At 37.7% G+C, this 25,566-nt stretch overlaps 1 protein-coding gene across 1 annotated transcript in view; it reads left to right on the top strand.

Annotated features, from left to right (window-relative positions):
* LOC107295147 (cordon-bleu protein-like 1) overlaps positions 1–25,122 on the top strand; it is a gene marked incomplete at its 3' end in the record, with an annotated part of 72,877 nt that extends 47,755 nt beyond the window's left edge. Inside the window, 1 exon segment of the mRNA XM_015824446.1 lies at positions 24,948–25,122. Coding sequence (XP_015679932.1) covers positions 24,948–25,122 — 175 coding nt within the window.
* Between the last annotated feature and the right edge of the window lie 444 nt (positions 25,123–25,566).

Genomic DNA, 25,566 nt, shown 5'->3' with positions numbered 1-25,566 from the left:
ACACAGCAACATAATACAATTACAGAATGAAGACCAGACTTATTTGAAACAAGCTAAAACAATGATACAGATCTATATACATGCTTCCAAGGTTATTTTGGTCTGACAGTGAAATTATAAATAGAAAGGCTTAAATGATAGTACTATCTGAAGAGAAAGAGAACAGCTACAGTGTAGTACTTTTCTATATGTGTGCTATAGAGGGAGTTTTGAGTTGTTGCAGTATAGAGAAAACATTCTGTGTCTCAACATTTGGGTAAGCAGAAGACATGCTATGATTAGGAATACTAATACTTTAAACAGAGCATCCATATTGGTCGTGAAGGCAGATTTTATCTAATAGCTACAGAAGGCTGATACTTTCAATTGTACCAATATCTAGTTATGACTCTTGTATGAGTACATGTTCTTGAACTTTTGTTTCTCGTTGTTTTAATGCTAACGTTTAATCCTTTGAAGTTTGTGCTTATATGATAAAGAAAATATTCTGAATTACAGTTTATATATGAACTATAATATTTTGAAGTTCCTTTAAAATGCAAAACCTTATGTATTCATTATTGGGAAACAAACATTAAAGTTCTTTTTTTTTTTCCCAAACAAATTTTTTATTAATTTTCAAAAAAACAAATATACAAATACAGGCTTACATTAATATCAATAACAGCTCGTCTGCACCTAGGGTGCCGGCCGAGCGTCTCAAAAGTTTAGCATCAGTACACCTAATTATTTTATATCTATTTCTACCCACCCACCCACTCCCAATCCCCCCCCGGACTTCCCAGAATTGATTACAGGGTTACAAACACCTCATCCCAAGTCAAAATATAAATGCCCAAATTTAAGACAATCAAATATAAACATCCTTTAACTCTAAACATTAAAAAAACAATCAAATAAAACTCTAAGCATATATCTAATAATAATCTATCCATCTTACAGCCCATGATTTATCAGTAGATTTAAACAGTCGCAGGGAATCATTGTGGTATAGCACTGGATTGTTATCAGGGAAATCCAGATCGCAACTCCATGCTTGGCTATGGAAGCTAATTGGGTATCTTTAGGCAAGTCATTCTCTAAGTCTGATCTACCTCGCAGGGTTGTTGTATGGGGAAAATAGAAGGTGCTGTGTATACTGTCATAGATTTCTAGAGGAAAGGTAGGATATACATCCAACCGAAAAGTAAATTACTGTAGAAAGCACAAAAATAATTTTGCAATGAACCATTGCAAAGTAGTTTTTTAATTTACAGTTGTTTCATTTTTTTTTTGTTGGCTTGAAAAATGCTGTTAGTTCTATGCCACTGATTTTATTAGTTTTATGACATAGAAACATAATAAATATGGCAACCTTAAATTCATATTTAGTTACAGGAAAAAATATTAGGTTATATAAGTTTTCAGTTGCAGACTGGGAATATCAGTCTTTCCCAACCTGTAAATAATACAAGCCCAAGATTCCATAATAATGGAGCCAGCTTATGGAAACAATGTGCTTTTAAAAAAAATATGCAAAGAATATATATGAATGATGCCTGGACTGCACCATCTAAATATATATGCTCAGCATTGTAACATTTCAAATAATGTAATTTTTCAAAGCATTGCAAACAAATGACATATTTTATCAAGAATCTCACCATAATAACAAAAAATGACTTTGCCAAAGAAACACCCAGTTTAAACAAAAGCTTGTTCTTAAAATAACACAGGTTGCAGAATTGTATACAATCAGATTACTTCAATGTAATGCAAGTATCCTTTGTTTCAGAGTCAATGTACTTCCCCTAGGGATAATAATGTTTGATCCAACGACAGTGTATATTTCAAACCACTCCCTTCTGCTGATAAAACAGTAAAAAAGAGAAAAAGGGGTGGGGAAGTCCCAACAATATAAATTGAATATCTAATTTTGAATAGTACATAACACTGCTGCGGTATTTCAGATTAATTCATTTTTTTCATTTATTTTGAATTTACATAAGTTAATTGAAAAATAATGTTCTGGTTTTTTGTGTGCCTGTAACTTATATGTTGTTTGTTATTTAGTCAGAATGCCGTGTTAAATACTAGGTTGAGGAATTTTCTGTCAGTTTTATTGTATATTTAACTGGACCAAGCTGCTGGCTGGAGGCCCACTAATACAGAATAAATATATTGCTCATTCACTATTGTTTCTATAAAATATAAAACCTCAAATAGCATCTAAGGCAGACAGGTCATGTGACATCGTGCAACGTATCGGGACGGTTTTGCCATTGCCGGCAATGGGGTGGGCGCGGCTTCCGGATGATGCGTCCGGCCCACGGGCCGGCAGTTTGACACCCCTGATCTAAGGGCCTCTGTTCCATGATGACTACAGCTATGAGTAGAAACATTTTTGGTAGGGAGACCCCAATTGTCTTTTTTTTTTTTTGTTCAAAGAACTAAAATGTTCCAGACTTGAGTTTATGAAATTGTGTTATAATTTTTGATGTTTCTATCTTTCCTAAATCAAAGTGATGTAGCCAGTTGATGCTCATTCTGAAAAAGTGATATTATTAATTGTTTTATTGCATTAAAATGTGAATAATATAGATTATAGGTAGTTCTTGGTTGATAATGGTAATTGGCACCAGAATTTCCATCATTAAACAGTGGTGTCATAAAATGCAATGTCATATGACCTCATCATTTAGTGAGGGCAATCCCAGCAGTTTATGGGGCCATTTTAAGTTAGGCTTGCAGGTTGTGAAACAATGACCTACTCATGACTTTCTGCCATCTTCCAACAAGCAAAGGCAATGAGGAAGCTGGTAGGAGGTTGCTAGTCCTAGGTGGCCAAGCACCCACATTTTGTTCATGTAATTGTGAGGCTACTACAAGGCTCAATGTAAGTATCATTTTTTTCAGCACCATCATGACTTTGAATGGTCACTGAATGAATGGTTGTTAAGCAAAGATGATCTGTAAGTTAATAACTGAATTTGGTGATTGATATATACGTATATAAAAGATTGAGGGCAATAGAAAAAGGGGGCGACAGAATGAGGGGGCTGGATGGAGTCACTGAAGCAGTAGGTGTGAGCTTAAATGGACTCCAGAAGATGGTAGAGGACAGGAAGACCTGGAGGAACGTTGTCCATGGGGTCGCGATGGATCGGACATGACTTCGCAATTAACAACAACAAATATACGTATATATGTATGTATGTACACACACATACATACTGTACATACATATATACATACTGTACATACACACATGCATACACAGACATACATTTGTATATACACACAATAGTAATTAGAAATGATTAACACTGTGATGTTTTAGATAAAACTTTAAAAGTGAGAAAAAGTGTTTATATCAGTATGAAACATGATTTCTAAAATGTTGTAACATTGATAAACTCTTGCAAAATGGATTGGATCATTTTATGAGTCCTACTTTTTGATGAAATGGTTCTTTCCCCGAAATGTTTAAAATCGTTTGGGAAATAACGTTTATCCTATTCATATTTTGCATTATCTCTGCTGTTAAACCAACATAGAAGATTTGGTTGGAAAATTTGCCAACTATACATCATGGCAGATTTCAATTATGGTACTTGTCTGATCCTCAGATTCATATGGTCTGTTACTTCTTTTTTCCCCTCTCAAAGCTTGGCTGTGAGACAAGTTTTGCAGATCGCTGGCCAGAATGGGATAGGCTTTTGACACTTTCATAGTTTCCAAGGGCTGCTAAGGGTGTTGGTTTGTGAGACTGAAGAATCATGTGGGGGCTTTTTTTGGGGAGGGCTCACCCCTTTTCAACAGGAATTCAGCAAAGAGTGGGAGGGGTGTGGAAGTGTCTAATCAGAAGCAGGGAATAAATATTTGGGTGCTCCTATGCTTGCATACAGTGAACAGAGAAAAACTTCTTTCATCTTGTCAAGCAAGATAGGCAATAAATAAAAAAGGACTGTGCCCCTTTCATAAATATTTTCTAATTATTTTGCAAGGGTAACAGCAAAGAGAAGGGGAACAACTGGCGTAAAGGCAAAAACATCAATTCAGGAAAGGGACTGTGGAGTTTTATTTAAATAGGACTTTGAACTGTGCTCTGAACCACGTGCAGTAAAGTGACAGTGAAATGCATCTCTAGAGCCATACGTCAGGGTTAGTGCTGGTACAATACCTATTTTGGAAAATATCTATTGTCAGACTAGATATGCAAATGTTAAAACTGTAAAGGTAGGTACCCCTGTCTTTCTCTGGTTTTTCTGTGTGTGTGTGTGTGTGTGTGTTTGTGTTTTAAGTGCTTTACTCTTTTACTGATGAAGGTGAAAAGTCATAAGTAAAACAGTAGGTTTTATAGGCATTATAAAAAGAACATAGCTCTTATCTATTTGAGTTCAGTAATCTTATTTGAATTTTGTGTTGGCTTGCGGCATTCAAGCTCAGATAGAAATAAGCATATTGGGATAGAGGAAACTGATTTACAAGTATAAAATTGGGCTATAAATCGAAGCGTTTGTGCTTTCTTTGAGTGTCATAAGTTTCATTTTATCTTTTCCTTGCTTGCACATGATCATTTTATTTCCTTTTAGCTATCTCTTCATCTACATTCTGTGCTCTTTTTTTGCTATTCTGACTTTTCTATTGTGGGTAGGAAAGGAATATATTAGATGTATATTTTTGCTTTTTAGATTGATAGGTATTTAGTAGGGTATATTAGCATGGCCTTGATTTATAAGCACATTTTTAGAAGTCCATATTGGCGTGCTTAATCAATACCATTTTAAAATATTTATTTTCAAGGATGTTCCTAATTTTAAATTTAATTTTAAACAATATTTTACATTCTATGGGTTTCCTATGAAATAGTGGGCCTACCATGGAACTAAACACAGGATAAAAAATTTCAACCAACCAATATATGTACTAGTAGAAGTCAGAGCTAGAATGTCTGCCAACAAGCGATAAATAATAGTTGGAATACATTGCTATAAATTATAGGATTCGTAGAGTGAATACCACAGTTGAACAATGTAAGTTATTTGACAAATAATATTAAGTAAGAATCAGATAGGAGAAAGATTTTTGTTGTTGTTGTTCACTGTGATGTTTAACAGTAGTAGTCTAAAAAACATAGTAGACATACCTTTGGGATTGTAGTATCACTGACATGCTGCCAGTAACATCACCAGGTATGAGAAATGATAGCCTTGGCAGATACTATCTATAGAATCCTTACATTTGCTGTGTTTAGTTGAGGTTATAGGGATTATGCCAATTTTCAGAGGTATTCATTTTAGTAGTGTATTTCTATCTTTTCTTTCTTTTTGAGTGCACGTGGGGGTGTACATTGTATTCCTACAATAATAAGCCTATAAAGTAGGTAGACTGAGATAAAGCACTCAGTGAGCTCCATGGTTGAGCGTGGACCTGAATTTTGATCTCTCTGTTCTAAGTACAATAGTTTAACTACTGCCCTACACTGAACTGGCCCTTTCAGATTTCAGATGTATTTCTTCCTTGTATTCAGAAAGCCAGAAAATCAGAGAAAAACAGCCATCCCAACTATAATCTTTGTGGATAAGTATTTTTCTAAATTACCTTAATTATAGAACTGTGTGCATTACATTTTAAAAATAACACCGGTCCCATTTATTTAAGAAGCAAGTTAACTTGAGATATAAAGCCACTGACATACATGAATATTGGGAAAGCTTATTTTTCAAATGCTATCCAGATGATACTTAAGTGCAACCCCAGAACTTTGATATATAAACAAGTAATTCACCAAGTGTTGCAAGAAAGCTCTGTTGAAATATGTTCATTGACAGTGTTGTGTGGATTGAGAAACACAAATAGTAGATGACAATACCTCAAAACTTGCATGATTTATTTTCTATAGCACCTTTCTAAGTGTAAGTGTTCTAAGTGTTAAGAAGAGATTTCTATACGTCGCTGAACATTCACACTTTGATCTAGAGAGAAAAGTAAGAAGCTAGGAGCCCAGAATCGAACCAAATCTTAAATCAAAATATGTTGCACTCCAGATGTTAAATTACAACTTCCAGGAGCCCTAGTCTGTGTGGCCAGATGTGAAAGATTTTGGGAGGTAGTTCAGCAGTGTTTGGAATGTCATACACTATATACTTTTGTGGTAAACAAACAATTTCAGTGCTTTAGCTGGTTATACCACCAAGAGGAATAAGCTAAATGCAAGCAGGAGGTGAATAAACTTTTTTTCCCCAAGTCCTAGTAAATGCTTGGAGAAGTCACTGCAGCTTTCTTGGCAAGATCTTTCAGAAGTGGTTTGCCAATGCCTCCTTCTTAGGGCCAAGAGAGAGTGACTGGCCCATAGTCATTCAACTGGCTTTGTACTGGATTCGAACCCTCAGTCTCCCAGTTTCTGGCCTGGTGCCTTAACCACGACTACACCAAATGGGCTAAATAAATGGAACCCTCTAAATATTGCTGGTATATTCTGTTATTTTTCAAAACATTTCACCAGTTCCTTTTTTCCAAACTCATCATTTTTGTCACAGATGAAAAGGGGATCCAGCTTCTACAGTCACATGATTTTTTAAGAATTTGTCTCCTGTTGGAGAATCACCTTACTGTGATTAATACTTCTGCAGTGATAATTAAGTAAGAAATGTTGAAAGACTGGTAAACATAGTATATCCAGACTCATCATATGTTACTATAATTGACACATCCTGGACAATGCAGCTCCTGATTGCAAGTTGCCAGTTCATTAATAATGTTTCCTAGAGAGTGCTGATTGAGTAAAGCAGGGCTGCTTATATTCTTTTCCAAAACATGGAGCAAGAATTTAACAAAAGAAATGACTATTACCTTTTGCAGTGGTGTCTGCAAATGTACATAATTTGCATAAAGTAATACTTTTTCTTTTCTGTCATGTTGTAGAAATTTCTGATTAATTTCAGCCATGTGTAGATCAGCTTCACACTTTCCAGCTAATCATGTACTGGGAGACATATGATTTCTTCTGCAGTCTTCAGTTTAAGAGCTGACAAAGTTCTCTTAGCTGAAATTTGCATGAGCCAAATAATAACAAGATTAACTAAGGATCAGAATCTGCACCATCTTCTTTCCTTGGTTTCTTGAGTATAAATTTAATAGTAAGTTTTTAAAATGTATACAGTTTTCTGTGTGTTACTCATATGTGAACAATTCCACAGGTTTGCCTGTCTTGGGAAAACAGAGTAATGGTGTCTGGGTTATGGTATCCGATACTCGATAAAAATTAGTTTGCAGGAGCTAAAGGTAAAAATGATACAATCTTTTTATTAATCTGGGGCACAGTTGGTCAGGTCTAAACATATGCTTTTAGTAAGGTAACATGGTTTTAAAATGTCTGATTCATCATCTCCTTGTTTTGAAGTAGTTGCCTCATTCTGTAGACTTTGAATTGTATGCGCCATGGCTTAAACCCTACTGAAATTGTTTGTTTTGGCATGTATCACTTCAGGTTATATTAATGTGAAGGAGTCTGGTGGCTTTTTTTTTTTTTTTTTGCAAACAGTAGGGAGCCAGTCGAGGCAGGGATTTGTTATTGTGTTTAAAATTAATTTCCATACAATGAATGGTTTTGTCTACCTGTCTAAAATTTTACAAGTGATCACTGAGTGTTTCAGTAATGATCAAACTAGAAACTGTTTTTCTGTTCTCCTGTCTTAGACCCTATGATTGTTGCCTGACCAAGATTTTGGTGACAGCTGACCCTATGTAAAGGCTTGAACTTATTGGTTTTTCCTTGAAAACATTCCGCTTCTCGTCCAAGAAGGAAACTGAAGAAACTTCTTGGATGAGAAGTAAAACATTTTCAAGGAAAAAAAACAAACCAAGTCCAGATACCTTTTGGTAAGCATCTTTGGGATAGCCATGCACTTTGGGATAAACATGCTTCAGAACTGAAGAAGTTTCGTGGATGAGAAGCGAAACGTTTTCAAGGGGGAAAAAACCAATTCGCCTTTTGAAAAGCACCTTTGGGACTTCTCATGGTTAGTTCTGGGACTTTTAATGTTATAGCAGCATTATGGAATAAAGCTGGATTCCTACGTCATTGTTAGGCCGTGTAAAGCACACCGAAGGCAACACAGATGCCCTTGAAAGGTTGTTCTGTGCCTGTGTACACAAGGCTAGCGGATACATATACTGAATTACTTTATTCCAGCCAGCCTATCATTATGCAAACAACTGATAATTCTTGAACATTTTCAGCGTCAGTTTGTACCATTTGATAAAAGATACGCTTCCACTATACTGTAAGCTATGCATTTCCAGCTACTGGGAACTTAAGGCATGGAGGGACTTTCTACTTCACACAGAATGCATAGCAATCAGACCAGTCGTTCTGATTTGAGCAGAGAGGCACAAACTACCTCAGAAAACTTTGGAGGCAGCCCCAGAACCCTCCAATCATAAGCTTTAAAGTGACATGGTTAAGTGTTTGACTGGAGTGCAATAACATCAACTCCATTTTAATTAACTCTATGTGAATTGGGTGAAATTTCATTTTTATCTCGCCTCTCCCCATCATTATGTTTGTACATGTCTGCCTGCAGCACATCACTCAGAGTTCAGATGTGGCCTTCTGCCCAGAAATAGCTGTTAGATCACACCCAGTGCACTCATTTGGGGGAAGCTCCACAATTGGATTGTGAAGAAACGTGCTTCAGCTCAGGCTGTAAATGCCTTTAAATTGGTTCATATTGAGAGTATCTGTCCTGTTGTATTACTAGCTAACTTGGAAACTATATTTTGGATGCATGTGGTATTCATTACAACTTTGTGTGCTTCCTTTGACTTGTTCTGCCATTTCTCGTGTACAGGAGCATGGGAGAGAGAATAAAACAAAGTGGCAGTCGTACTTCTTTTCCCCATTCAAATTTATAAGCAGTGTATTGTAATACGGATTTACTTACTCCCTTTACCATCCAGTATCCTTTCCATAGGGTGATGTGCAAGAAAACCTTTAATCCTAGCTCCAAATAAGACAGAAATATGCATCATCGTTTGTAGCGAAGTTGGCAAAAATATACTGTGTATATTATGGCGTTCCCCAGCCTGTACTGTGTATTTCCCGGGTAGATGTTTAATCAGTGATTCATTGTTTGTTTTTTGCATAGATGGGCCCACACTGCGTATATACCAGTTCTGTGTACTAACAGTGAATTCATTGTTTCGGGGTGGATCAACATTGGAAAAATCGCTGTGTTCTTTGAGTATCATTCTAGCACTTGTAGGTTTTTTCACCTGTAGTGTCCTGTAGGGATGTGCAGAGCTCCAGATTCATTTCGTAGGAAGTGCTCTGGAATGTGCTAGAGTGGGAATGCAATAGCTGTTGCCTCCTTATTAAAGCAGGTGTGTCTCCTTTCAAGATTGTGTGGCTGGCTTGGAAGATTCCCTGCAGCACAGCCCCAGTATAATGGATTATAATGGTGCATCTATTAATGCTCCCATTAGATGTATATCCTGCCTTTCCTCCAGGAGCTCAGAGTAATGTGCTCATAACAACAACCCTGTGAGGTAGAATGGAGTGAAAAAGATTAATTGACACAAAGTTTCCCAATGAACCTCTATGCCTGAGAATAACCATAACACTGAATCTCCTAATCTAACTCCCTGACTACTACATCACTTGTCAGATAGACAGATAGATAGAGCAAATGGGGACTAGTTTATCCTACTTAGGTTAGCCACTTATTCTTTCAGAGTAAGAGCAGTTTGCTGTCTGTGATGGGAGTTTTAAGCTGAAAAGTGTTCTCCTTCTTTAATAGTTATCATGCTTCACAAGTTATTATCACTTCTCAGCCTTTAGGCTAAGATCACATGGGTATGTGTGGCATCATTTTATATGTTACTTGTTGGTAAAGCTCAGGAAAGTAACTCTCAAGCTCAGTTTGATTGTATTGTATTAACAAACATATCTTCAATAGTTTTTTTTTTACTATACATATTGCTTTGTGCTACTTTTCAGTAGCACAGACTTTCTTTACAATATGGGAGGTTGGGGGTGGAATGCAATTTCTATAAAAATGTTGTAGCTGGCAAAATCAGTTTTCAATCAGGACACTAAAGGAATGTGTAAAATAGGGACTTTTCAAATTGTGTAAAATAATATTTACTAGTTTGTATAAGCTTTTTTTAAAAAAACAAAACCTCTTTGATGTATTGGAAATCCTTTCTACTCTTACTCTGTGTTCTGCTGTGAGTTATAATCCTTATTTTGTTTATTAATAATCTGTTTGCCATATAGTACTCACCTTTTAATTTCTGAAAGAGTGAAGAATTAGCTTTTCCTACACAATCCAACAGTATTGTAAGGACCCACTTCAAAACCTCATCCCAAGAAAGCAAAACTCTTGGAGCAATTCCATTCCAAAAGGAACTTTTATTAGGAGAGGTTGACAGCAGGGTAAAGAAAGCAGGATCTGAGGGTTTCCCGCTCAGATCAATAGGTTAAAGGAGCATCAAGCAAACCCCACCCCAACAGTTCATCTGGTCAGTTTGAACTAGCCAATCCTAGGTGTTAAGTCTGATGTGGGAACGGAGCTGATAATGGAGTTCGTTCCCATGCCTGTGAAGACGTTGTTGGGTCTTCGCACCTTTCCCTTCCACAGCAAGAGATAAGCCAGATGGCAGGAGACACATTCCTTTCTCACCCCAGGTTGACAACAAGGGGGAACAGTTCAAAGAGCAAACAGAGCAAGCAGATAGAAAAGGCAGAGAGAAACCGGAAAAGAACAGAACTAAGCCCCCACTAAAGCAATGGGTTCTGACAAGTATTCCTGGTATTCTTGGCAAGTCAACAGTGCAGGCCCTCATCCCATGACGGTCTTGTGCCATTAATTCCCTGCATTATTCATAGGAGGAATGTGGCATGTCGTCAGGACAGTGTACATGATTGTAAGTACCACAGAGTTGAAGAGGGTGACCACTTGGACACAGGACTGGTCCTGCTGTGAAGCAGCAGATGCTGCTGGGAGGGAAAAACTAGAGAGCACATAGCTCAGTTAGTGTACACCTTTCAGATGCAGCGGAAGATGCTTGGACAGATGAAAATGTCCTTAATCTAGCTCTGGTTTGGAGAACAATCTCAATACCCAGGGTGAATTTTCGAGAGGAAAAAAAACCACATTTATAGGAAGAGAGGTGTTAAGGAAAATGTCACCAGTTGTCTGCAGTCTTGGCTTGGGAACCTACATGTGTTGTGAATATTGAGGAATTGTGCAGTTAAACAAGATAATAGAAGTTCAGCTGTTAGGCCCCTATAAGCATAAACCTGACTGAAATCAGCAAGCTTTACTTCTCATAAATGTGCCCAAGATTGTGCTTTTAGTTTTTTATTTTTATCAATTTTCCAGAGTTAGGGTTTTTTTTTGGGGGGGGGGGACTTTTTCAATTGAAGTTTTCTCCTCTAAGCCTAATGTTGGTAGACCTTTTGAATCCAACCAGTGGCAATTCTTCAGAATAAGACATATTTATATTGCACTGATTTCTCACAAAGAATGAATGAATGTTTATTCATTTGCTGTTTCTTAGAAGAGGCCTCTGTATCTCTCATAGGATAGAAAGTGGTAACTGCTTGATTTTATATTTTGAAAAGTGGAGGACCGAACATTAATTGCTTATTCCCTCTCTTCAGAAAGCTTTAAGAGACTCCCTGATGATAGTGATAAACAACTCCTCTTCCAAACAGTACCTGATTATGTATAATTTGAGAAATTGATTGAACAGTGTCCTATTTGTCATGAATACAAACGACTCTCACATTTATAGAACTGCCGAACTCAAGTCTCTGTGACCATTTTAATGGCAAAGTCATCTACAGCCTTCCGTTTTTTTTACTGTTAATTAACCGTTCTGCAACTGTCAGTTCTGTTGCAACTTTCACATCACATTTTAATTGTATATCCAATTTTATCTTTCTGAGAAACAGCTGTAACTATTTGGGCATCAATAAAAAAGAAAAGTGGTTGTGTCCAGTTGATTCTAACTTGGATCTTCAAATATTAATCGTTCATCATGGCTGTTGTCACCGATAGGCTGGAGATCATTGAAATTTTATCCCTGGGTATTAATATATGGAGGAATGTATTCTTTCATAAGATGTTGTAGCCTCCCCTGCCCTTGGGATTAACTGTTGAGAAGAAATACAGGTGAATCCTTGAAATGGGTTCCTTTATTGGTAATAAATGACGTGACGCAGATGAGACTTGCAACAATATACTGCAGGATTCAGTTATGAGCCAAACTTTCCCTTTCCTATAATATTCCAATTCATGGTTTCCCCCTCTCCTTTTCCAAGTCACTCCGGGCTTATTTTGCTGTTTTTCCCTTCAGATCTGCCTCTGTATCCTCTTTGGTTTGTGGATGATGCCTTTATAACTATGTAAGGATTGGCATTTGCAAAACTGTTTTTATTACGATTGCAAAGTGATGCTTTTCAAAAAGTGTTTTTAAAAAGTGCTTGTGTTAAATTATCAAGAGCAGCTAGAGCTTTCTTCAGCAATGAGATAACGTAAGAAAGATTCTTATATTAACAGCTGATTTGACATGCTTTCCTGAAATGCCGTAACAACCCTGGCTCAAAGCATAAATATCTGTAGCAGATTTGGCTATAACCTACAGCTCAAAGGATGGTTTTTGGCCTTTTAAAGTAAGAAAATGTCATTTGGACTTGGAGCTGACTGAAAGGATTTTCAGTTTCCAAGACTGCTGCTGTCCAAAGGTCAGTTTATCAGATCTACAGAAGACTCAGAGTTGTTTCAAGAGAAAGTCTTCAAGTTCCAGAGGGATACAAAAAATGTTTCCCAGGATTTTGTTAAACCTTGTGGTTTAAATCCAGTAGTAAACAGTTATGGGACTGATTTCTATATTGATGGAATTAACCACCCTTCCTTTCAGATGAATTTAACTCCTTAAAGGGAATACATGATTCAAATCTTTAGGATTAAATAAAAATATTTTAGTGTAATGGTTGCAACTTAAAGACCAGTGATTATTTTGTTGCAATATAAGGCTACCGCATAATTTATGAAACATTTATCTTTGTGCTTGCAAGATCAGGAAGTATCACCCATGAAGTACAGATTACTATGAATATAAGTGGTTTATTTCCAATGATTTTGCACTCGCTTGCACTTAGTATAAGTGGTTTATTGCTTGCACTTAATATAAGTGGTTTATTTCCAATGATTTTGCACTAGCTTGCACTTAGTGAAAAAAAAACTTGTTTTCATCAGATCCTCCCTCATTCTCTCTCCTGCACCCAACATTTCGGGTCTTATCTTTAAAATTTGTTTTAAAGAGTTTTACCATTCTAAAAGATAATCCAAACTGAAATCAGAAGAAAAATAAAAGAATAGAAAAGAAGAAATGCAAAATGCAAAAAGAAAAGAAACAGAAAAGAAGAAAGGAAAAAAGAATAAAGAAGTGATTCCTGATCTTCCTTGCAAACAAATACAGGCAAATTAATAGTTCCCTTACCCATTATGCATACCTCACTTCTTCCCATACACCACTGGTCAATTCACAAATCCAAAAATTATTGTCATTTTGGTCCATATGTCATAAAAACTGATAAAGGGTTTCCAGAATTTTATAAAGATGTTCCATATTTTAGCCCTGATTAAGCAAGCTAACATTAAATTATATTGTTTTTTTTCTAACAGTCTTAATCTTTAGTTCATCAAGTTGCTGTTTTAAGATTGAATCTCCGTGCAGACTGTTTTCTCCCACCTCAAAGATTTTTTCAAGGTTTTAGAAAGCCTCTTTTGAAAATCCAATTATAAGTCCTTTTTATCTCTTGATTTGTCATTTGTGTTTCCACCCTGTTGCCTCTTTTTACAATCCTCAATTTCTTTATTTTCCAATATTTCATGAGCTAGGATTTGTACTCCCTCTTCATCCTGTCTCTCCATAGAGTCTTCTGTATTTTTGTGTCACATCTTTCAAGACTTTGCAATGTTCTTCAAAGAATGCATTTACTGGTACAGAGGTAATTGCTGTCAGACTGATTATAAGGTTCTCTCCCATTCCTTTGAAATGTTTCAAGTATCATACTGTGTGCTTTATTTGTCATTTTACTTGCTCTTGCCTTACAATTTAATTTTTCTTCTTCCTACTTAGAACTTTAGTCCCTCTAGTGGCCCATTTCTATATTCATGAAGTCTCAGGTTTCACTATTACTTTGTTTTTGCTTTCAGGCAATAATCTGTTTCCTGGTAGACAAAACAATTTGTATTCTCACGTAACTATTGTTTTGTTTACTCAATTTTTCAGAAATCTTAAAAAAAGTCTTAATATTCCAGATTTAATCTGGTCCCTTAATCTGTTTTAAACTTTTTAAAATAAAATTCTTATGCAGCTTTTTGCCTTTTGCTTTTTATTCTTTATTTTTTAAAAAATTACTATTTAACTTTTCTTCTATTTTGGGATGAAATTTTACTGACTAAGTAGTTTTTCAAATCTGTTGTTTGGAAAGTCTCATTTAACTGTAAAATAATTGTAAATCTAAAAGTGGTTAGAAAATGCAATGGTTGAACCCAGTGTCCTTAAAGGTTCTGTCATGGTTGAGAGCTTGATGGCTTCCCTTGTCTCCCGGTGCTCAGACCAATAGGACCAACCAGTGGTGGGATTCAAATATGTGAACAACCGGTTCTCTGTGTGGATGCTGCTTCCGGAAGTCCATTCTGGGCCTGGGCAACAAAAAATTAGCTACCGGTTCTGCCGAAGTGATGTGAACTAGCTGAATCCCACCACTGGGACCAACTGCTATCCCACTCTCCTTGCAAGGAGCAACTGTCCAGAGCATAATTTGGTGATCTCTCATCCTCTCCTTATAAAAATCTACTGCCTTGCCTTGCACAAATGGAAACTTTTAACTAGCGATAAAATTATCCTTGCTATTCCTAACATTATTGACCAAGTCTCATATCATCTTTGCCAAAATTCAAGTTTATTGATTGCTGCCACATTTCTGTGTTATCATAAGCTAAGATGAAATTGCATAAAGTATCCTACAGCCTGTTGCTTCATCAAGTTAAAAACAAAAAGTATATGCAAAAATATTTCTTGTGGAAGAGATCTCTAGGTTATTTTTTAAAGAGGTAATATGTAATTATGTACAAAATTCTCTGTGCATGGTTTTGATCTATAAAGTCCTAGATGGCTTGGTTTTTAGGTGCCTTAGCAGTTAGTCCTTAGGTCAACCTGCTTCAAATAAAACCTATACATGTGATCTGGATATCCCTCATGGAAGTGAAGATCCCACCTGAGTACTTGAGGTTTGGGGAGGTAGGAGCCAGTACTCCTTTAGTTATAACTCCAGATGGGATCCAGTCTCTTGACATTCAGGAAGGAGGTGAAAACTGAGCTGTTTTGTAACACTTTTACTACATAGATTGTTGCTAGAAGGGAGATGAACAATATTTCTTTCATATTGCTGATTTTTTTATTAGATTTATTATGTATTGGCTTATTTTAATATGTGCTATTAACTACTGGGAGTCTTGCCAGAGTGTGATAGTATAAAAATGTAAGTAGGTGAACAATATTACCGTACTATAAATTATTTAATGAAGGTTGTTCTGCAGAATGTAGATCTTCTATTCTAATACCCTTTTTAAACTTTGTATGTCTAATTATTTTTTAGTAGATTTAATATTATTGGCAGCAAGAATCTCTAATGTAAGTAAGAACCTTTTTTTCCCCCAAAAAATTGCTTTTTAAAAAGAATTTTACAAATCATGGACAAATTTCAAAATTTGCAAGACATTGGGAAACTCTATGTCGTGAGATTCTTGCGTTTCTTCTAATTCTCTTAGAAATTAAGTTTTGAGGCCCAAGAAAACACCGATGCAGAATGGGAACTGTGTGTATGTGTTATTCTGCTACAAAAGTTCCTGCTTCATTTGCAGAGATTAAATTACTGGGATCAGATAATTGAGATTATTTAGGTGATTTAACTGGCAATACATTCATATTAGTCTTGCCATTAGTCGTGAATTCTACTCAGATGTGGTAGTTTTAATATGTCTGACATGTTAACAATTGCAATGAAATCTATTGAAGGTCCATCCATGACCAGGAGCAATCCATTATTGTCATGGTTGTCTCAGCAAAAAATACTTTTGCGAAAGCAGTTTTCTCACAATTTGTATTAGGCCATGTCTTGTAATAATGCTCATTAATTCCAGGAACCACTTAATTTCCCCCCCCCAAGAAATTATACTGTTAAGTGCTGCTACATTCCGGACTTAAATCCCCTTGAGGCATTGCAAAGTCTTTGATTGTGCAGTTTTAACTTTATGTATATATTTCCTTGTAGCACTTCCTCGATGTTTGTACAAGTATTTACATATTTAACATTTTTAAAAAAAAGTCTAATGAAAGAACAAAGAATTCCCCCCCCCCAAATATTCAGTCAAAGCCTTACAAAAAAGCCATTTTGCAGTTTTTTGTGGCGTAGCTGACAGTTACCAATGCATTACATTTTAGAAGAGAGGAAGGGAGCATAAAATCTCCATCACAGCTGGCCTTTATTTAAATAGCCATTACTGCCCTTTCCTTCTGTCTAAACCTACCAAAAACCCTACCCAAGCATTCTTGAAAAGGGTTTCTACAATATTTAGGCTGGTGGATGTCCAGACCTTTATACATGGGAAACAAAATGTAGGAAAACCCCCCCACTAAAGTTAGCAGTGCAGTTTATAACAAAATATTCTTGAAACTGGAGCTTTTGTTCTATTTAGGAATTAACACGGGAAGCCTGAGTTGCTTTTAATCTACCTACAACTAAGAGTTATAGTGAGGGAAAGTGAAGGAATTGGGTGAGAACCTGAACTACACAGCTCAGGGTCAGAGGAGAAAGCTGAAGTGAAAGAGGAAGGAAGTGATAAGAGTCCTGATAATAGCCATCTGACTGATAAGGGGCTTGTTTCCTAAAGATATCCAAAGAAGCCTTTTAGACAAGGAAAGGAAACAAAAGTGAAGAATCCTGTGCTAACTCTGTCTTTTGCCCCTAATGAGAAGTAGGTTTAGGGGTACAAAAAGCCACAGCTTACAAAGGAGAATTGCAAGTAGTTCCAGTTCTTTGTGTCACTGCTATTGCCCAGCCCTTTCTCCAGGCATCCACCTACTGCAGAAAGGAGTTCCTCAAAGACTCTGCTCAGCTGACTGTTAATAAACCTGAGTATAGTTCTCAATCAGGGCTTTTCAACCATTGTACCACTTTTAAGATATGGCAATATCCAAGTACCACCAATCGCCTAGCAAGGTGTCAAAAACTTGATGACCCCCCCCAAAAGGAAAAAAGTGATAAAGTACAGGTAGTCCTCGATTTACAACAGTTTGCTTAGTGACTGTTCGAAGTTACAATGGCACTGAAAAAAGTGCCCCCCCCCAAGGCACAGCCGAACAAGACACCTGCCTGCCCACCCGGCGGTGCTCTTCCTCCTGTCCGAGGTTTTCATTGTTGTGAGCATTTCTGTTGAGGATTGGCAGAGGGGGTGGGGTGGGGGTGTTTGGTTTTTATTCCCCCCGTCTGCTGGGTGGTTGCAGCAGATTTTGGTCACTTCACATGACCCTGGGACACTGTGATTGTCATAAATATGAATCAGTTGCATCTGATGGTAGGATCTTAATTTGATTGACTTTGCTGTTTATTGTTTTTCCTTTGGCTTCCGGTCCAATATCTCCATTTTTGAGATCCCTGAAGGAGAACATGAAAGGGTGCCTGCAAGCAGGGTGTCAGAAAAAGCAATCCTTTATGGCAGGATGGCAAGTAAAAGTATACAGTCAAATCCTGACACATATGTAAAAAAGGGCAGTAGGGTTTCAATAGCATGACTGTGGCCATCATCTTGATTTTTTTTTTTGTCACCGTCCCCCATGGACACCCTTTGCTTACATAAAGTGTTTAAACAATCACAAGAGCAGTAAAGGCCACAAAATTATTAGTCATACATAACCACACATTGAGAAGGATAGCAACTCAAGGGATTATAACCATCGGAGTAGACTAACAGGATTAATCCAACACATACTTCTAGATGTTTGTTCCTTAATACACAAATGAAGGTGATCTGCTTACTGCCGTGTGCTAGCTGCCACAGAAGTACAGGTAATCCCCTAGGTACGAATGTACGAATGTTCATTTAGCGAGTTTTCACAAAAACTAATTTCTTCAGAAGGGGTACTTACATTAGAAATTCAAAATTGTGAGCAAAAAGAGCCCTTTGTAGCCATGTGACTTGGATTCGGTTAAGTGCTGTAGTGGCGGTCATTTTTGACTCTGACTTGCCTGGGCCGGTAGGGTTACGAATGCAATTTCCTAAAGCTGGAAGGGTTGTTCTTTTTTTGTGTGTGTGTCCCTGGTCACATGGCTAAACAAGAGCAGAGCCTGCACCGGTTTGCTTTTTGCTTTTTTTGTGCTGCGTGGAGAATCTGCTGCTGCCTGGGCTTGAAGACTGCTTCTAAATTATTTTTTTTTAAAAAAATTGTTACCGGTACATTTTCCTTGAAACTACTTGTAGAAATGATAGCCAGGATCTACACAAAGCATTCTATAACGTTGTGTTCCTTGCTTTTATTTTGGAGATTAGTGTATATTACTGTAGTTTGTAGGTTTTAAATTTAAATTGCCTCCAGAGGTTGTGGGTACCCCATCATTGGAAGCTTTTAAGAAGAGACTGGATAGGCATTTATCAGGAATACTCTGTTGTGAGAACAGTGGGTTAGACTAGATGACCTCAAGGTCCCTTCCATCTCTATTACTGTTGCAAACTGAGAGTTCTGCAAATCCCTCCCACAGCTCCCTCTGGGTGCCTGGCTGGAAACTCTTATGCTAATTAGTGGCAAGTGTTTTTTTTAAAGCACTTGCTCTGGGCAGCTGAAGATGCTTGAGCTAACTAGCAACAGGTTTTTTGTTTTTTTGTTTTTAAAAAGCAACTGCAATGGCTGCAAGCCCTGCTTGGAGGCAGTTTAGTTCCTGAGTGGGCTGCAGCAGAAACAGCTGGAAAAGCCCGGTGGCAGCCATCAGTTAACAAATAAGAGGAAATAGTAAGTCATATCTTCATTCCTTTAACAAATTCAATTAATGAATTTGATTTGTAAAATTGAGTCTGATTCATTTGACAAAATTTTTGACTCACCAAACTAATGGGCAGGCTCCATTAGGTTCGTACCTTGAGGACTACCTGTATACAGCACCTGTGTTGCATGTCCCACATTGGCTACCTATAGGCTTCTAGGTACAATCCAAAATGCTGCTGTTTTTATGTACTAATATTTAATCTGGATCATAACATTCACTCATGCCTTTATTGGAATTTAAATATACTTTTACATTTATTGTGAATGCTTTATTAGCCTGTTTTTTCCATAGCTTATTTAGCAGGTTATAAATGCAAATAGTCTAAATTCTTTTGAACATGAGAGCCTCCCTTATTGGTTCCATTTTATGTTGCCATTCTTTACTTAAAATTTCATCTGATGAGGTTGATGGAACATGGGACCCATATTTTAGAGGCCAAATATCTTAATTAGGTTTCTCATGGAGTGTTGACTGTGAAGGAATGTCGGAAATGCAAATTCCATTCTTAATTTTAGTAGAAAAGAGTAAAGTTACATGTTGGCATGAACAGACTTGAAAGTTTCTATTGAGTTTTTGCTGACATACATCAAGGAGAGTATTGTAGAGCTGGAAATTCCACAGAAAAGAGCATTTTTGCAGAAAAGTTGGGAGATTGCAGTAACTATCTTGCGAGGAAAGATTACAACATTTGAGGATTTTAACTTTAAGCAAGAAGACTGAGAGAGGTGAGGCAGACATGCTAGATGCATGTAAAACATGTATGTTGTAGTTGGATGCTAGAATCCAGGATCAGCCAATAACATTCACTGATTGGAGAGGGAGGACAGAAAAAAGGTATTTCACTAGAGCAGGGGTAGGCAACCTTGGCTCTTTTATGACTCGTGGACTTCAACTCCCAGAATTCCTGAGCCAGCATGGCTCACCTTGGAAACCTCTCCCTTTCCCCTCAGCATGGCTGGCTCAGGAATTCTGGGAGTTGAAGTCCACAAGTCATAAAAGGGCCAAGTTTGAAGATCCCTGCTTGTGGACTTCAACTCCCAGAATTCATCAGCCAGGCATGCTGGCTCAGGAATTCTGGGAGTTGAAGTCCACGAGTCATAAAAGAGCCAAGGTTGCCTACCCCTGCACTAGAGCATAGTTATATCTTAGTATGGAATTAGCTTGTCTAAAATATAGCAATGGCTGTTTATTTGAACATTTTATATAGGGATTAAACCAATTCATGGAAGATAATGCTGTCAATGGCTATTAGCCACCACAGTTATTTATTGTTTCTCCTAGTGGCATTATGTTCCTGATTACCCATTACTAGGAAACATTTGTGAGAGTGTGGTGTTGTATTAGTGCCTCACTTGAAAGCTTATGGGTGTCATATCTGCCACTGTGGGAATAAAATGATAGAGTAAGAGGGGCTTTGGATCAGATCCAGTAGTGTTTTTTTTCTGTTCTTTCTTCCAGAGTGGCAACAACTCTCTGCTTCTCTCTTGTTAAGAAGTATCATGTAAAGAGACAGGGAAGAAGCATTCTGGTATGGGAATTGTCAAGGGAAGAAGAGGAGGAAGGAGATGTAGCCAGCTTATATATCAGGGGTGGCGAACCTATGGCACGGGTGCCAGAAACGGCACTCAGAGCCCTCTCTGTGGGCATGCGCGCCGTCGCCCCAGTCCTAGGCCTTCAGCTGGGTTTTATAAAACCTTTTCGCTTTAGGCCTCCACCGCCGTGTTCCCCCCCCCAAAGGTTCAATCAATCAGTCAATTTCAACTTCTCGAGGGAAAAAAAAGATCTTTGCAAAGTTGGAATTGATTGATTGAACTTTTTAGTCCCACCCAGTCTGCTGTTACCACCACAGCCACGCCCACCCAATGGGCCACACCCACCCGGCACTGGACGATGGATAAGTGGGTTTTGGGTTGCAGTTTGGGCACTCGGTCTCTAAAAGGTTCGCCATCACTGTTATATATAAACCTGTCAGCCATGAGGCACCAGAAGGTGCATTGTGAGTGAGGGCTTGGATGGTGATTGTAGAAGAGTGAAGGGGCTTTTTGCAGAACACCAGCCTAGAGAAAAATATAAAGCAGGATTCCCCCTTTCCAACCCCTATTAAGCCTGTGGAATTCCAGTTTTCTCTATTGACAAGGCTTACACTAAAATTGCTGTGTATTTCAGGTCTCAAAATAGTGGGAAATCATGCTACGCATTAATTTTGGCAATGATAGGCAGAGAGAATTAAAAAAAAAAAGAATTAGTGGAACCTCAAAAAGTTGCACAGCAATCTATCTATATAAATAAAAATGTAAATGTTCGTTTGTTCAAAATCTTAAATCTCCGAAAGTTCTTCACCGATTGCTTTGAAATTTTGACACAACGTTGCATTCGAATACGTGCGTGTTTTTATATACCTATATTATATAGATGGCACACCTGTGACAGGTAAAACATGCTTTTTTAAAAAAAAACAGCGCCATCTGTTGGACATAAAAGCAACACACGCTTTTACCAGACTGAGCCACAGCAACGCATGGCCGGGTACAGCTAGTGTTTGAATAAACATATTCAAATGAAATTTAAAATGTTAATAAAACAAGAATGCTTTATTAAGTAAACTACAACAGCAGCAAATTATTTAAACCATTAAATGTTTTCATCACATAATTTAAAATGTATGATTGAGAGAATTAGAAATTCTCCAGCACTGGAGATGGAGGATCCACCCATGGGTAGTAGACTGTATTCCTGCCCAATCAGATTAAGTCAGCCAAAGTTGCCACGCCCGTCCTGGACCCTAGATCCCAGTCTTGACTTAATCTTGCCCATGGACGGACGTATAACTCTGGCTCTCAGGCAGGTATAGTCTGGACTTTGGGTGAATCCTCCACCTTCNCGTACCTTGAGGACTACCTGTATACAGCACCTGTGTTGCATGTCCCACATTGGCTACCTATAGGCTTCTAGGTACAATCCAAAATGCTGCTGTTTTTATGTACTAATATTTAATCTGGATCATAACATTCACTCATGCCTTTATTGGAATTTAAATATACTTTTACATTTATTGTGAATGCTTTATTAGCCTGTTTTTTTCCATAGCTTATTTAGCAGGTTATAAATGCAAATAGTCTAAATTCTTTTGAACATGAGAGCCTCCCTTATTGGTTCCATTTTATGTTGCCATTCTTTACTTAAAATTTCATGTGATGAGGTTGATGGAACATGGGACCCATATTTTAGAGGCCAAATATCTTAATTAGGTTTCTCATAGAGTGTTGACTGTGAAGGAATGTCGGAAATGCAAATTCCATTCTTAATTTTAGTAGAAAAGAGTAAAGTTACATGTTGGCATGAACAGACTTGAAAATTTCTATTTTTTTGCTGACATACATCAAAGAGAGTATTGTAGAGCTGGAAATTCCACAGAAAAGAACATTTTTGCAGAAATGTTGGGAGATTGCAGTAACTATCTTGCGAGGAAAGATTACAACATTTGAGGATTTTAGCTTTAAGCAAGAAGACAGAGAGGTGAGGCAGACATGATAGATGCATGTAAAACATGTATGTTGTAGTTGGATGCTAGAATCCAGGATCAGCCAATAACATTCACTGATTGGAGAGGGAGGACAGAAAAAAGGTATTTCACTAGAGCAGGGGTAGGCAACCTTGGCTCTTTTATGACTCGTGGACTTCAACTCCCAGAATTCCTGAGCCAGCATGGCTCAGCTTGGAAACCTCTCCCTTTCCCCTCAGCATGGCTGGCTCAGGAATTCTGGAAGTTGAAGTCCACGAGTCATAAAAGGGCCAAGTTTGAAGATCCCTGCTTGTGGACTTCAACTCCCAGAATTCATCAGCCAGACATGCTGGCTCAGGAATTCTGGGAGTTGAAGTCCACGAGTCATAAAAGAGCCAAGGTTGCCTACCCCTGCACTAGAGCATAGTTATATCTTAGTATGGAATTAGCTTGTCTAAAATATAGCAATGGCTGTTTATTTGAACATTTTATATAGGGATTAAACCAATTCATGGAAGATAATGCTGTCAATGGCTATTAGCCACCACAGTTATTTATTGTTTCTCCTAGTGGCATTATGTTCCTGATTACCCATTACTAGGAAACATTTGTGAGAGTGTGATGTTGTATTAGTGCCTCACTTGTAAGCTTATGGGTGTCATATCTGCCACTGTGGGAATAAAATGATGGAGTAGAGGGGCTTTGGATCAGATCCAGTAGGGCTCTTTTTCTGTTCTTTCTTACAGAGTGGCAACAACTCTCTGCTTCTCTCTTGTTAAGAAGTATCATGTAAAGAGACAGGGAAGAAGCATTCTGGTATGGGAATTGTCAAGGGAAGAGGAGGAAGGAGATGTAGCCAGCTTATATATCGGGTGGTGAACCTATGGCACGGGTGCCAGAGACGGCACTCAGAGCCCTCTCTGTGGGCACGCGTGCCGTCGCCCCAGTCCTAGGCCTTCAGCTGGGTTTTATAAAACCTTTTCGCTTTAGGCCTCCACCGCCGTGTCCCCCCCCAAAAAAGGTTCAATCAATCAGTCAATTTCAACTTCTCGAGGGAAAAAAAAGATCTTGCAAAGTTGGAATTGATTGATTGAACTTTTTAGTCCCACCCAGTCTGCTGTTACCACCACAGCCATGCCCACCCAATGGGCACACCCTCCCAATGGGCCACACCCACCCGGCACTGGACGATGCATAAGTGGGATTTGGGTTGCAGTTTGGGCACTCGGTCTCTAAAAGGTTCGCCATCACTGTTATATATAAACCTGTCAGCCATGAGGCACCAGAAGGTGCATTGTGAATGAGGGCTTGGTTGGTGATTGTAGAAGAGTGAAGGGGCTTTTTGCAGAACACCAGCCTAGAGAAAAATATAAAGCAGGATTCCCCCTTTCCAACCCCTATTAAGCCTGTGGAATTCTAGTTTTCTCTATCGACAAGGCTTACACTAAAATTGCTGTGTATTTCAGGTCTCAAAATAGTGGGAAATCATGCATTAATTTTGGCAATGATAGGCAGAGAGAATTAAAAAAAAAGGATTAGTGGAACCTCAAAAAGTTGCACAGCAATCTATCTATATAAATAAAAATGTAAATGTTCGTTTGTTCAAAATCTTAAATCTCCTAAATTTCTTCACCGATTGCTTTGAAATTTTGACACAACGTTGCATTTGAATACGCGCGTGTTTTTATATACCTATATTATATAGATGTCACACCTGTGACAGGTAAAAACATGCTTTTTAAAAAAAAAACAGCGCCATCTGTTGGATGTAAAAGCAACACACGCTTTTACCAGACTGAGCCACAGCAACGCGTGGCCGGGTACAGCTAGTGTTTGAATAAACATATTCAAATGAAATTTAAATGTAGATGGCAAAAAGTAGATGGCAAAACAAGAATGCTTTATTAAGTAAACTACAACAGCAGCAAATTATTTAAACCATTAAATGTTTTCATCACATAATTTAAAATGTATGATTGAGAGAATTAGAAATTTCAGCATTTAGTTAAACACAATCCCAGATGTGGGGGTGGGGAATCCATGCTTGCATTGCATAATCAAGTAAAAGTCTTTTTAGGATGTATATCTGTGATATTTGGATACCATCTTAATTTGGCCACATTGTCTTGTTTGTTTGATAATGCATGGTAAAGTTTACTGATTATGTACTTGCTTTTCTTTCTGTGTTTATATAGTTTCTTTTAATTTTAAAAATCCATTGGGGATAGAGGATCTTCTAGTATCCAGCTAGTGTTTAGTTTCCCAGTATTGGGAAATCCAATATTTCCCATTGAATTTACTTTGTCTAATTTTTTTCTTTTTCAATTTTTTGTTTTATTATAGGCGGAAAGCCAAGTCAAAAGCTCCTCTTCCTCCACCTGAAAGTAAAGTTACTGATTGCTCATCTTTTGATGATCTAGAACTAGCTAACTGCACTATGGACCAAAAAGAAAATGTGATTGACAGAGACATTCAGCTGTCTGTGCTTCTTCCCGGAGAGGTGATCAAGACTACTAATATTAATGGCAGGTATGTTGAACAAAAATTTGAAGCTGTTTTGTGGATGAAAACTGGATTTTCAGAAGGGTGTGTGTGTGTGTCTATATACACACTTATAATTTATTTAAATGATTTACATAGCTGCCCATCTCACACACACATTCTGAGACTTTCAGTACTAATGCCAAGATAGAACTCTTTCACATTTTATTTTATTTATTTATTTATTTATTTTATAGGATTTATATGCCGCCCTTCTCCCTTCATGGGACTCAGGGCGGCTCACAGCATATTAAAACATCATACAAAAAAAAAAAAAATTTCCCCTACTAAAAACCAATTAAAACCCAAATATTGGTAGCTGTGGCTCTTTAAAATCGTTAAAAATTGTCCCTATTTAAAACTCACCCTAGGTCAGGCCCGCTTGTTGAAAAAGCCATGTCTTGAGGGCGCGGCGGAAGGT

The sequence above is a fragment of the Protobothrops mucrosquamatus genome, unplaced genomic scaffold (genome assembly GCF_001527695.2).
Source record: "Protobothrops mucrosquamatus isolate PMUCROS unplaced genomic scaffold, P.Mucros_1.0 scaffold2237, whole genome shotgun sequence".
In the NCBI taxonomy this organism is placed as follows: Eukaryota; Metazoa; Chordata; class Lepidosauria; order Squamata; family Viperidae; genus Protobothrops; species Protobothrops mucrosquamatus.
This window is presented reverse-complemented; position numbering and strand designations above follow the sequence as displayed.